This window comes from Mustela erminea, chromosome X, assembly GCF_009829155.1.
Source record: "Mustela erminea isolate mMusErm1 chromosome X, mMusErm1.Pri, whole genome shotgun sequence".
Lineage (NCBI taxonomy): Eukaryota > Metazoa > Chordata > Mammalia > Carnivora > Mustelidae > Mustela > Mustela erminea.
This window is the reverse complement of record NC_045635.1, coordinates 114,660,228-114,674,284: the sequence shown is the minus strand read 5'-3', so window position 1 is coordinate 114,674,284 and position 14,057 is coordinate 114,660,228. Positions and strand designations below refer to the sequence as shown.

At 43.5% G+C, this 14,057-nt stretch overlaps 1 protein-coding gene across 1 annotated transcript in view; it reads right to left on the bottom strand.

The window, feature by feature from the left end:
- Positions 1–13,701: 13,701 nt before the first annotated feature.
- ADGRG4 (adhesion G protein-coupled receptor G4) overlaps positions 13,702–14,057 on the bottom strand; it is a 96,065-nt gene continuing 95,709 nt past the window's right edge. The window contains exon 23 of the mRNA XM_032329729.1: positions 13,702–13,886. Coding sequence (XP_032185620.1) covers positions 13,702–13,886 — 185 coding nt within the window. The remainder of the gene's footprint in view (positions 13,887–14,057) is intronic.

Below are 14,057 nucleotides of genomic sequence, written 5' to 3'. Positions count from 1 at the left end.
TCTTCCGGACTGTTCAGTCTTCATAATGCTTATGTAATATTGTTAATATTGTTTTTAATATCTTAAAAAAGGGGGAGGGGTTAGAGGGAGCATCGGCTTGGACAGGAAAAAAAAGTCTCAAATGTCAGTTTCCTTCTATGCCATTTAACGTGGCAATTAGGAGATGAGAGAGGGAAAAAATATTGTATGTACAGGAAAAAAGGAGGCAACTTTACAGCCTTGTGATACTCAAGAGACATGCTCACTAATGGAAATGCTTGTCCCATTTTGAGAGAAGACTGTGTTTTCGAAAGAAGCTTTTTTCTTAGGCCTCTGGTAGTTACATATCATTACTACATCCTAGGGAACACAAATGTGATGAAAACTGAGCAGATGTGTTCTTTGGAGGTCATCTTGTGAGAGGTGGTTTGACGTGTTCTACAGCAGAACATATTTCTGAGATGTGTGTTTGTTTGTTTCCTTCACACAGTGACTCACCTAAGACATCAGTCTAAGACATTAAAGTCTGGAGTAGGTAAAAAGGTGCCAGAACATGCTTCTGATGCCGGTGTAAACAGTGTAAAGATAATGGCTGCCGTTTATTGAGGACCTACTGGGTGACACGTTACTTGTACTGTCTCAGAACGCAAAATCATTTTGTTGAGTCTCGTCATTTTTTTCAATAACACTGAGAGATAGGCAAGATGATTCGTCCTTTTTGACAGGCGAGCAAGCTAGGGCTACCACCCATTTCTTTGTTCTCATTCACAGCACATTTCATGAAAGACTTGTCTCTATTCCCTGTCTCCAGTTTTTTTCTTAGAGCTACTGCGGTTAGGTTCTTGTCTCCATTACTCCATAAAACCCGCTCTAATTAAGTCACCGAGAGCCCTCCCATTCCCAGCCCAGGGGTCCGTTCTCAGTCCTTGTCTTTCTTGCTCCATCGGCAGCGTTGAAGATGGTGAATCGCTCCCTTCTCCTTGCCTCACTCCCTTCCCTTGGCTTTCAGGACCCCGTGCTGTCTTGGTTTTCCTCCAACTTCTCAGATACTCCTTAGTCTCCTTTGCCGGTTGGGCCCCTCCCTGACTTCTCCAGGCAGTGGGGCCTCAGGGCCCAGTCCTTGGGGCTCTTCTCTTGTTTCTACTCACTCGTCTGGTGGCCTCATCTAGTCTCAAACTCATCTCTACACCAATGACTCCCAAATGTATAGCTCTAGCCCAGACTTCCCCCTTGACTTTGTGTATCTAACTTCCTACTCAACATCAGCTTCACTCGGATTTCCAGTAGACGTCTCAATATGTCCAAAATACTGTTCCTGATCTTGTTCCATGATGAAAAAGTAAGACAAAAGAGAAACCTGCTCCAAACTGCACCCTTTTTGGGAAGTAGGCAGTATCTCCATTCTTCTCATCGTTTAGGTCAAAAAACTTGGGGGGGGTCATTCTTGATATATTTTTTTCTCAATCACCATACCCCAATCTGTCATGAAATTATGATGGATCTACTTGCAAAATAGATCCAGAATTCAACTATTTATCACTGTTACCCCCCGCTGCTACCTCCCCGTTCATTGATCTTGCCAAGAAAACTTCTGCCTACCATGGGTAGCCATGTGGCTAATTCCCTTTTCTCTTTGTTCAGAGGTCACCTTCTCAATAAAACCTACCCTGATCACCCCATTTAATACTGCCACCTGTGCCCTCTCCCCAGCAACCCAGTGTCCAAGTAATCTTCTCAACTTTTTCTTTAACCCATGACACCACCTCCTACCACGTCACTTAATTTACTTATTACGTTAATTGTTTGTTGTCTATTTCCCCCTATTAGAATGTCAGCTCCATGAGGGCAGGTGTTTTCATCTGTTTGGCTTCCTACCCTACCCCCAAGCACCTGGAACAGCACCTTGCATATGGCAGAACCATTTATGTCCATTGGTTTGAATTAAAAAGCTGAAGTATCTTGCCAAAGGTTGGTTGCCCGGTGATGGGTGTCGCATCTAAACTCTGGAGTCTCCAATACTAAAGCCCGTGCCCTTAAAGACTCCATTCCACTATACCGCATCACAGCCTGGAGCAGTGGTTCTCAGCAGGTGTGCCCCGAAACCCTTCCTGGGGGCCAAGAAAGCAGGGTAGTTTTGTGACAACCAAGCATACAACACGTTATGATGATGACTGTCCTAAAGAACATTGAGTTGAGCAGGTCATGCAATATAGAACCGACCAGAATTTAGTCTGTGTAAGGCGGGGAGGAGGCATACGGCAACATCAAATAAGAAGGAACAAATGTTGCACAAAAGTAGCACCAGGTCTCCAGAAAGCTTTCATGCTCACTTGTGTCCTGGGTACATAAGCGAGGGTGATCGGGGCAGGGAACTGATCTACTGAAACCATGACCCAAGGCTGACACGTGTTGAGAAGCACATAGATAAACATTCTGCCTCCTCGGGCCCCGTGAGGCATTGTTATTAATTCAGAAGGGACAGCATGCTTAGTACACTTTTGAAACCCCTGGAAGCCTGCTGCTGCAAATTCTAGCATTCAGTAGTATACAATAAACTAAAAAAAAAAAAAAAAGCAGTTGAGAACTCTTGCAGTCAGCTAAGTTTTACTGGCGTGGTGTAGGCAGGTCACGACGGTACACTCTTTTTCTGCTTTTAATTTTAAATTAAAAAAAAAATGAAGGAAGCAGAAACCCCAGGATGGAGTCGAATTCATTTCAGAAGCAAACAACAGCAGCAAAACATGGGAGAATTCTCCCGAGTGGGTATGTGTGGTCAGAAGAAGGGAGTCCTGGGCCCAGGAGGCCTGGGTTTGCAACTGAGGGCATGACTTTGACCATCAAACCCAGCCAGCGACACATTTCTCAGGGGGATCTGGTTTACTTTATTATTGCCTGTCATCCTCACACCCCATCGATGGTCTCCCCTCCCCCTCACTGGCAACCTTTCTCTTCTGTTTAACGATTCTTTTTTTTTTTTTTTTTTTTGGTATGGGTTCTTACAAAGTGTGTAGTCTCATTTTCAGTAAATGTCTTTTTAAATTTCTGTAAATGATATGGCTATCCATATTATTCTGTCTCTTGTTATTATTTTTTTTTTTTTACACCCAACACGATGCTTGAAAAGCCTCTGCATGTTGCTCGTGTACACTGAATCCTCTGGTTCTAATTGCTGAGAACAGCTCTGGAGCGTGCCTCCAACCACACTTCGCCTCTCCACTCTCTTGGTGATGAATATGTCAGATTGCTTCCAACTTCCCGTCACCATAAATAATGCTGCGGTAAGAAGCTTTCCAATTTAGAATAGAATTGTAAGTGCAGGCGTGAAGAGGAAAGGGGCCACTTCAGAGCTGTGACTAGAATGGCGAAGTGCTACTGGTAGGGTCGCCTTGGCTCTGACACTGGTGACAGAATGACATCCACATGCTTCAGCTAGGGCAGTAAACAGGATTGGGACTCTTGCGGTGCTGAGGAGCTGTGGGAGTAGGTTTTCTTCACTCAATCGACTTGGGGTTTGAATCCATCCACCCAGTCGGTCAGAGATTTCGCCGTTGTGTAGACCTGCTATCTCTTCCCTTCCTCCCGGGAGACGGGCTCCCATAATGCCCCCAAATGACACAGACCATGGTCCTTCACGGCAACTAGGGCTGTAAGGAGGCCTCCCAATTCTCGTTTCCCTCCTCAGCGCTTCCTTCTGTTCTCTATCTCGTCACTTCTCCCCACACTCTCAGCAGGTCCTGTCACCTCCTACTTCCTGGAGAAAATCGTTGCTCTCAGATGAGAGCGCCCTTGAAGTCCTTCTCTACTCTTCTACTAGCTACCGCCCATCACCGTGTCAAGGTGTTTAAATCTTTCTGGTTTTAAGACTACATTTTAAAAACCTCTCTCGGGGCACCTGGCTTCCAACGCTTGATCTCGGGGTTGTGAGTTCGAGCTCCATATTGAGTGTAGAGATTACTTAAAAATAAAATCTTTTAAAAAACGATGTAAAAAGAGATCTTTCTCAACCTCAGTCCCTTCTTGTGACCATCGTCTCCACCATCAACCCCTGCCACTTAGCAACTGCATTTAATAAAAGAGCTACATTGGCCCCCCAATGCACACAACCTCCTGGACCTCACCGAAGCTCTCTTGTCACTCACTCCAGGACACATGTTTCTCTCCTTAGTGCATGTCCATTCACACCAACATTTGTCACCACTGAGTACTTTGTCCATCATGAGCTTCTTTTTCCTTGGCTTGCATGACACCTCGTGCTCCTGATTTTCTGCCTACCTCTCTAGCCAGTCCTTCAAGGCATCCTTTGCAGGCTGATCCAATTCTGTCTGCTCCTTGTGTTCCTCATTTCTGAACCCCTTTGCTCCCCTTTGTAATCTCATCCAGTCCGACAGTGGCATGGATTGCCATTCATACCCTCGAATCTTGAGCTCCATCCCTAATTTCTCTCCTCTGCCCCAGACCTACACGGCACCTCCCTTCCAGATGTGTACATCTCAAAACCAGATGTCCAAGACTGAATGTATCATCTTTCTCAGCAACCCCCCTTCGATCACTTCCACTATTATGATCTTAGTGAGCAAAGAGCATCATCGGCCATTTGATTTCCCAAGTCAGGGAAACTCACAGCACTGTGTATATTCTAATCCTTATGAAAATTTTAAATTATAAAAGTCATAGAGGCTTGTTATAAACATGAAAACAATACTTAAGTATTTAAATTAAAAACTGAAAGCCCCCACCAATCATTCTTCCCAGAGGTAAGCCTCTATTGACCAGGAAGGTAGCGTTCACCACACAGTTTTATTTGTACACATACTTTATTACACTTTATGTACTGTTTGGCAATTTGTTTTTTAGAATAAAAATATATTGTGGATATCCTTACAGTTTTAATCATATTGATATAACCTATTCTTTTTATCAGCTGAATATCATCCCATATTACACACAGGCCATGTTTATTTACCTATTACAATATCACTGGACTTTAGTTTATCCCCTGTTTTCACTATTCCGGGGTTTCAGTAAATAACTTTTTGCCCACGGACAAAAACAGATAAAAGGGATTAAGAGGTACAAACTTCCAGCTGGAGAATAAATAAGTCACGGAGACGAAAAGTACAGCAGAGGGACTACAGTCAATAATATTGTACTATTATTATTATTATTATTTTTAAAAGATTTTATTTATTTATTTGACAGAGAGAGATCACAAGTAGCAGAGAGGCGGGCAGAGAGAAAGAGAGAGAGAAGCAAACTTCCCGCTGAGCGGAGAGCCCAATGCGGGGCTCGATGCCATGACACCAGGATCATGACCCGAGCCAAAGGCAGAGGCTCAACCCACTGAGCCACCCAGGTGCCCCATTATTATTATTGTTATTATTATTGTAATAACAATTTAACTCATATTAAAAACTTAAAAGGTGAACATATAGAAAAATAAATATAACTAAAAAAGAAAAAAAACATTGTCCATAAATCTTTGTATTCCTGAGCTGGATAGACTGTTGGAAATGGGATTTCTGGGGTGAGTGTAGGTACATACACATTTGGACAGGTCCTGCAAACGTGACTTCAAGAAAGTGTGTGGCTTTTTTCTTCTGCTTTTCAACTGAGACACAGCATACACACAGTAAATGTGTAAAGGGTACTATTTCAAGTATGCAACTGGATGAACTCTACAGGTGTATAGACCTGTGTACCCACCACGTGGATCAGGATCCACACCATTTCTAGCATCCCAGAAGTTCCCTCCAGCACCTTCCCAGCATGTCCTCCTCCCGCAGAGGCCGCCACTATAGTGATTTCTAGAATTGTCAGTTATTTTTCTCTTTATAAAACAATTGTGGGTGCCTGGGTGGCTCAGTGGGTTAAACCGCTGCCTCCGGCTCAGGTCACGATCCCAGGGTCCTGGGATCAAGCCCCGCATCGGGCTCTCTGTTCAGCAGGGAGCCTGCTTTCTCCTCTCTCTCTGCTGGCCTCTCTGCTTACTTACTGCTTACTGTTACATAGTAGTCCATTGTACAAGCAGCCTGCAGTTTGTCTGTCCGTTCACCTGTTGTGAGCGATTTCAGTTGTGTGCCCTTTCTTGGCTGTTACGAGAAGGTGGCTGTGAACCTCTGTGTGCAAGTCTTTTTGCGGATGTATGTTTGCATTTTTCTAGGAGTGGAAGGGTGGGATCACGGAGTATGTTTAACTTCTTGTTAGAAGCTACAAAACAGTTTTCCAGAGAGGCTCTACCTGTTTGACCTCTCACCAGCCGTGTAAATCGGAACCCCCAGTCGTAATGGATGAGAGTATCCCATACGGGATAGTGATTGCACATGTTCACTTTCCATCTCCCCAGATGATTGTAGGAACTGTGTCTGTCTTGGTCAGTTCCTCAGTCAGAGTGAAGGCTCAGTAAGTATTTGTGGGATTAGATTAGTAATTAAGGGGCTACTGTGTATTATGCCTAAAGGTCCCTATCACTCAATTAAAGTATGTTACCGTGGACAAATTGTCACAGGTGTCAATGTTTTATTACCCCAAGGATGGTCCCAGCTTGTTATGGGTAGAACTGTGACTTAATTCATTGCTCTATCTTCCATGGCATAGAGCTGGGCACAGAGGAATGGCCTATAATACCCAGCATGCTGTATTTGGTTAGATAATGGGTAGAAAGAACATCAGACCTTCCTCAAATCTTCACTTGCTCTCAGTTCTGGACTCAGGATAAAAGAAGGAAGAGAAGGAATCTTCTTCTACCACTCATTAGCTACATAGCTGCTGGCCCCAATGCTAGGAAATATTCCCCCAACCTCAGGTCCACAACCTGATTTCTGTTTTTCTCCCGCAGGTATAAGGCTATGTATTGCAGCATTTATTTGAAAGAACAGAAATTTGGAAACTATCATTAGGAAATCTGCTTCAAAAAATGGCTATCAGACACATGAAAAAATGTTCATCATCACTAGCCATCAGGGAGATTCAAATTAAAACCACATTGAGATATCACCTTACACCAGTTAGAATGGCCAAAATTAACAAGACAGGAAACAACATGTGTTGGAGGGGATGTGGAGAAAGGGGAACCCTCTTACACTGTTGGTGGGAATGCAGGTTGGTGCAGCCTCTTTGGAGAACAGTGTGGAGATTCCTCAAGAAATTAAAAATAGAACTTCCCTATGACCCTGCCATTGCACTACTGGGTATTTACCCCAAAGATACAGATGGAGTGAAAAGAAGGGCCCTCTGTACCCCAATGTTTATAGCAGCAATGGCCACGGTCACCAAACTGTGGAAAGAACAAAGATGCCCTTCAACGGACGAATGGATAAGGAAAATGTGGTCCATATACACTATGGAGTAGTATGCCTCCATCAGAAAGGACGAATACCCAACTTTTGTAGCAACATGGACCCGACTGGAAGAGATTATGCTGAGTGAAGTAAGTCAAGCAGAGAGAGTCAATTATCATATGGTTTCACTTATTTTAGAGCATAACAAATAGCATGGAGGACATGGGGAGTTAGAGAGGAGAAGGGAGTTGGGAGAAATTGGAAGGGGAGGTGAATCACGAGAGACTATGGACTCTGAAAAACAATCTGAGGGGTTTGAAGTGGTGGGGGGGGTGGGAGGTTGGGGTACCAGGTGGTGGGTAATATAGAGGGCACGGATTGCATGGAGCACTGGATGTGGTGAAAAAATAATGAATACTGTTATGCTGAAAATAAATAAATTTAATTAAAAAAAGAGTACAATGAAGCCTTTAGAAAAAAATGAAGCTCTTTCTGTCCTGATATATAACAAAATAAAAACAATAACAAAAAAGAAGAGTATGTCTATGACACTGCCATCTGTGGTCAGTACAGCATGGGGAGAGGACTTGGGAGAATTTTTCCTGGTTGGAAGACAGCTAGGGTCTGAGCCAGCCTGCTGTCAGTCTTCATAACCTCACTCCTTCGGCCTATGAAATGGACCCAGGTGATGCTGGCTGGGGGAGTCTGACCCACTACAAAGTATCCCCCTCTATCTCTACCCCTGAAAGGACCAGAGTCTGAAGATTGGATGGAGCCTGTTACACTAGGTCATCATTCTTCCCCTGTAGCTATCTCTAAAGATTTCCATTCCTCTGGGAATTTGTGGGCTGAGGATTTTTTTTTTCCAATCTTTATTGCATGAACTAGGCCTTCATCAAAATTCACTGCAATTCAGATTCATTTCTATTTCTTGTCCCATTGCTGCCCACAACCAAGCATGATGGATGAGGTGGCCAACATTTTGAAGGGAAAAACTATGATCAGTCTATCAATCAATCTATCTATCCATCCATCCATCCATCCACCCTTCCATCCATAATTCCATCCATCCATCCATCCATCCATCCATCTAACCATCTATCCAGCATGTCCTTCAACACTGTTGATGTAACATGTCATTCTATCTTGCCTCCCCCCGCACATCTAAGTGCTTTGGGATATAAGCAAAAATCCTCAACCTTGTTTCTATGACGAATACTAGGTTAACATAAAATCTTGGAAACCTGAGAATTTGCCAGTTCCAACTTTTTGTTTAATTTACATAATCATTTGCATAGGACTGCATATGTTAAAGGAACATCTGTAGTTTTCTTATATATTTAGATGAGATGAATTTTTTTCAATATTTGAAGTTACCACTTACTCATGTCTTCTGGTTCTTTCTTTCTTTCTTTCTTTCTTTCTTTCTTTTTTAAATATACTCACACCAGAGTCTTCCAATGCAGGACCCTGAGTGTCATATGTCTCCCCATTTCCTATGAACCTCACTTTATTACTATCCTGCAAATGGTATAGTCAGCTGGATAATGTAAGCAGCATTCCTTCTCATTGCTTTATCAAACAACTGAGCCCTCCCTAATCAGAGATGAAGGGTCCTAGAAGTCGAATATGTGGGGGAAATTTTAGAGAGCAGTACGGTGAAGCAGCTTCACATAAGAATGTAATGAGTTGTTTAAAAAAGTATTTATTTATTTGAGGTGGGCAGGGAGAGGGAGAGGAAGAAGCAGACTCCCTGCTGAGCAGAGAGCCCCATGCGGGTTCGATCCCAGGACCCGAGGATCATGACCAGAGCTGAAGGCAGACTCTTAACTAATGGAGCCACCCAGGCATCCTAAGAATGTAATGAGTTGTGAAGTTTTCTGGAGAGATTGTGCAACACCATAGACAATGAAGATTGTTTTCATATATCGATTTTCCTCACAGGTCAACCTGTATACCCAAGAACTCTTAAAATCACCATTTGTAACAGCACTCTTCTCCATCATTCTGGGATGCTTATTTTGAACTCCCCAGCTTTCCCAGCATGTCCTGATAAAGCCCAGCCTTTGAAAAACAAGTGAGGGGCACCTGGGTGGTTCAGTGGGTTGAAGCCTCTGCCTTTGGCTCAGGTCATGATCCCAGGGTCCTGGGATCGAGGCCCACATCGGGCTCTCTGCTTGGTGGGGAGCCTCCTTCCCCCTCTCTCTCTGCCTGCCTCTCTGCCTACTTGTGATCTCTGTCTGTCAAATAAATTAATAAAATCTTAAAAAAAAAACCAAAAAAACCCCAAGTGAATACACGAATGAGGTGTGGCGGGGGTGGGGCACTCCTTTTCCAAGCATGGTTGCACCCACATTGAAGAAGTATGTTCCTGAATGAGGCATTCATTCAACAAAAATACATTCAGTCCTATATTGTGTGTAGTGGGCAAATGTGGGATTTCCCCCCAACTACTTGTCCATTCTTAACAGCACCCTAATTTCTTTTAAACATTTTTTTAAGATTTTATTTATTTATTTGACAGAGAGAGATCACAAGTAAGCAGAGAGGCAGGCAGAGAGAGAGGAGGAAGCAGGCTCCCCACTGAGCAGAGAACCTGATGTGGGATTCGATCCCAGGAGCCTGAGATCATGACCTGAGCTGAAGGCAGAGGCTTTAACCCACTGAGCCACCCAGGCGCCCCCAGCACTCTAATTTCTTTTTGCAGAATGACTTCTCCCCCACTGTGGGTGTTCTTGGTGGGATGGTAAATCCACGCTCCTGTCCTACCACTATCAAAACCAGAAGGTTCCCTGAAGGTTTCTTCTGACATATCCCTCATCTGACTACTTAGTACAGCCCAGAATTCAAGCTCAGTTGATCACAGGCAGTCTGGTGAGACTCTGAATCTTAAGCTGGTAACATGAGGTAAAAGAAATTACTCTTTATTTTTCCCACAATTGATGCCCTTACAAGATGTGTCCTGGCTAGGAAGCTACCCCTATGGTTCCTGATCTGTAGAACTCTTTTTTTTAAGCCCCATTCTTTAAACTTCCCATAAAGTATTTGAGTTCCCCAAGTCCATTCCACCGGTTCCCTTTCCCTTGGGTAACCAGAAGTGACAATATTGTCAATTTAAAGACATGTTTCCCTCGCCAGCCACCAAAGAGCCTTGACTGAAACAGCGTGTCAGGCACTGACTGTAGAGCAACTGACAAGCTAGACAAGGATTCTGCTCCCATGAGGCTCATGTATGAGTGGGTAACATAGGTTTACTTAACATGAAGATAAGAATCCCTAGATAAGGAAGTCAGCCATTGTTTTCATTTATTCTGTATTGTAGACTGTTCATTCATCCATGCATATGATGAATAGGTACGGAGGGCCTACAAGGTGCCAGACATTATAAGAATGAATGTAATCCATCTCATTTATTTCGTCTAATCGACAGAAATATAACTAAGTCTTTTCTCCATTGCTCCAGACTCATCATGTCCCTTAAATAGCTGAGGGTCAGGACCAGAAGGACATGTTTTAACGATAGGCCTGAGCTGTCAAAAAGATGAGCCTTACCTCCTCTTACCCTTCCAGCCACCACCCTTCTTATGTTTCTGGGTTCAGGGGAGGGAGACCATTGCAGATGGTCACCGTCACCTTTGGGACTTCCGACAAAACAGGTAAAGATTCAGGTGCTCGGCAGGAGTGTCCTCAAACTTGGTCCAGATAAAGTGTAGTCCTGGTCAGTGTTTTCAAGCTTTCCCCCAGGGTGCCTCAGACACTACAGAGAATCAGAAGACAGAGCCCATGCCCTGAAGCTCCAAAGGGGCTTTGTAAATTTTCTGACCTGTACTTCATACACAACATTGGTCTGTGGTATTGAGAAATGAAATCCTGCTTTACCAAAGATGCCACCCTCCAAACCTAGAATACTCCACCTTCAGCTGGACTAAAAAGCACATCATTTACTGCCTGGGAAGCACTACTCCACCATATCCTCGCTGCTTTGATCGTTGACTATTCTAGTGTGAGTATCTGGTCTCCCCAAGTAAAGACGGTAAGTTGTTGGATGTAGTGACCTACAGATGTCAGATCTGAATCTTTCTCTCCGTGTCACCGCTCAACAAATACTTGGGGGTAGATTGTTGATTGAAAGCAGCACCAAGGTTCTAGAGCCTCTTTTCCATAATCATGTGGGCCTGCCTTCACACAAGTGTCAGCCATTTGGGGGGCTCAGGAAGAGAAAACCAAAGGGTGCCTGAAAGATGTTTAATCATTGTTTTCCCTATAATTTCATATTGTTTTCTCATTTGTGGAAAACCCATGTTTTACTAATTAGTAGGAGGAGTCATGACAGGAATCATAATATTTACTATAAAATATTTCTGTTCTTGACAGCATGTACATTCATCACTCCAGCAGAAGCAGAACAGGCATGGGCATTTTCACAGCCAAAATGATCCCCCAAGTCAAAGAATTTGCAGAATATATATATATATATATATATATTTGTTAATTATACACAAGCCCTGTTCCTAAATTTGTTTTTTGAATGAAGGTGACAATATTTTCAGTTCTAAGACATTTTCCAACATTCAAGACACAGTTTCTTCATTCTGTGGTAGTCCTCACACACACACACACACACACACACACACACACACACACACTCTCTCTCTCTCTCTCTCTCTCATGCACTCACCTTCCCCTACAACAAAAGTACACAAGCGGACCTATGGAGAACAATGGTTGCGGAATTACCTCAAGAGCAAAATTTCATAGGCAAGGGGACTGACCCTGAGGCAGGTATCCAGGGGCCTGAGGACCTTCCTACATTTTTTTATGTTGCCTCAGGTGGTAGAGGGGGCAAAAGGGAGTCTAGGAGCTTCATACCAGTGACTGGACTGGCACTACTGCTCTGGTCCATTTAGTGGTCAGCATTAACTCTTGTTTACAGGGTCTCCTGGGTGGCTCAGTCGGTTAAGCAGCTGCTTTCGGCTCAGGTCATGATCCCAGGGTCCTGGAATCGAGGCCCGCATCAGGTTCTCTGCTCAGCGGGGATCTTGCTTCCTCTTCTCTCTCTCTGCCTTCTCCCTGCCTACTTGTGATCTCTGTCTGTCAAATAAATAAATAAAATCTGTAAAAAAAAAAAAGAAAGAAAGAAAGAAAGAAAGCTTGAAAAAAAAAGACCCACAAAAAAACCCCTTGCTTACAGGATCCAATGTGGTAACTTTAATACCATCTGTGGGTCACGAGGGGTTGAGAGGTAAGAGGGTGTGAGTTATAAAGAGAAAAGGGTGAAGATGTACTGTGTTTCACTGTGCTTGAAAATATGTAGCCTTCATGTAAGTCTCACTTGAGCTCTATAACAAATGTACTATCACTCTTATTTCCCTGGGTTTCAACTCGAAGGAGTGACAAAGCTGGGATTTGAAGCTAGTTCTGCTGTCTCTACAGCCCACTATATCATACGTGTCCCCAAGGATGATGGGGGACTTGATTTAGGGTATTGAATCACAGGAGTTTATCTTTCTTTCTCATTGGAAAGGTCCGATCCCCCATTTATTGCCTGAAAAGAGCAATATGTTTTCTCAATACAATATTCAAACAATATCAAGAGGGTGAAAAGTCCTTCTCCCTTCTTTCCAGATACCCGGCTCCCCTTCCTGAAGGCAATCACTGAAACCCGTTGCTTGTGTGTCCTTCCAAAGTGTTCATCTCTTTATTCCTTGCTACCCTAGGCCATATGGGAGAAACCAGCCTGGCTGGGAAGACTTAGAAGCAATATCTGGGGGAGAATTAAGAAGGCCATGCATCCATCGCATTGAGCTTAGCCACAGAGCAACAAGAAGGCAGAAGGCATCATCAGCGCTCACTCTGTTGCCTCTGGGTGACTCTTTTTCACCTCTGTCCCGGCACTGTCCTGGTCACCCTGGCTTGTCCTTTCCTCCCAAAAGAGAACCACCAGCCTCAAACAGCTCCTGCTGCTACATTCCTCAGAAACCAGCTCTCTGTCCAGCCACACTAAGGACGATGATCTTCACAAAACGTGGTTACATGTCAACAAGGGGAGTCAATCAAAGAGTGACTTGAATAATGGGGATTTCAGATTTCATAGCAACAGGTATGACCTTGAGACTCTTCCTACTTCCCTGTGGGTGTCAAGCCAACTGAATATCCGAAAACTGGGACTGCCTGAAATTATTTCATTCCTAGTGAAGTTAAGGACTCTGATCTTAATTCTTTTCTTTCAGGATGGGACACTTAGCATTTTGAAACAAAATCTCCAGTGCTGTGGAAAGTGTCCCCCAATATCCCACGACTATAGGCTCAAATCTTACCTAGAAAAAGAAAGAAACAGCTATAACAATGAATAGGAGAATTATTCTGACTTTAATAGCCACGAAACGCTATTTTATTCTGCGCCTTCCAAAATAATACTTAGAATACAAAGTCGAAGCAGATGGTTTCACAAACTCAACATTTTCCCTAATCTGGGGCTAGGGGGAGGTGGGTATCTCTGTTGGGAATTATTCAAGAAATCTTTGTGAGTGGAATTCGTTTTGACTTCCACAGGTAATATTCTTCCCACATAATTAGGCACAACTTTACAACTCAAGGGAGAGAAACAGTAGGGATCTTCATCAAAGTCACCTGCGTTAAAGAAAAAAAGAACATTTTCAGTTGTTGCACTGGGGACTTCGCAGATAGTAGAAGTAACAGACATTTTTTTTTTTTAACCAAATGAAGGAGTGAATAGAGGAAAAGAAAGGAAGTAAAGGTTGTGGGGCTTTTCTTGGGTAGTTCATGTAGACCCAGGGTAAA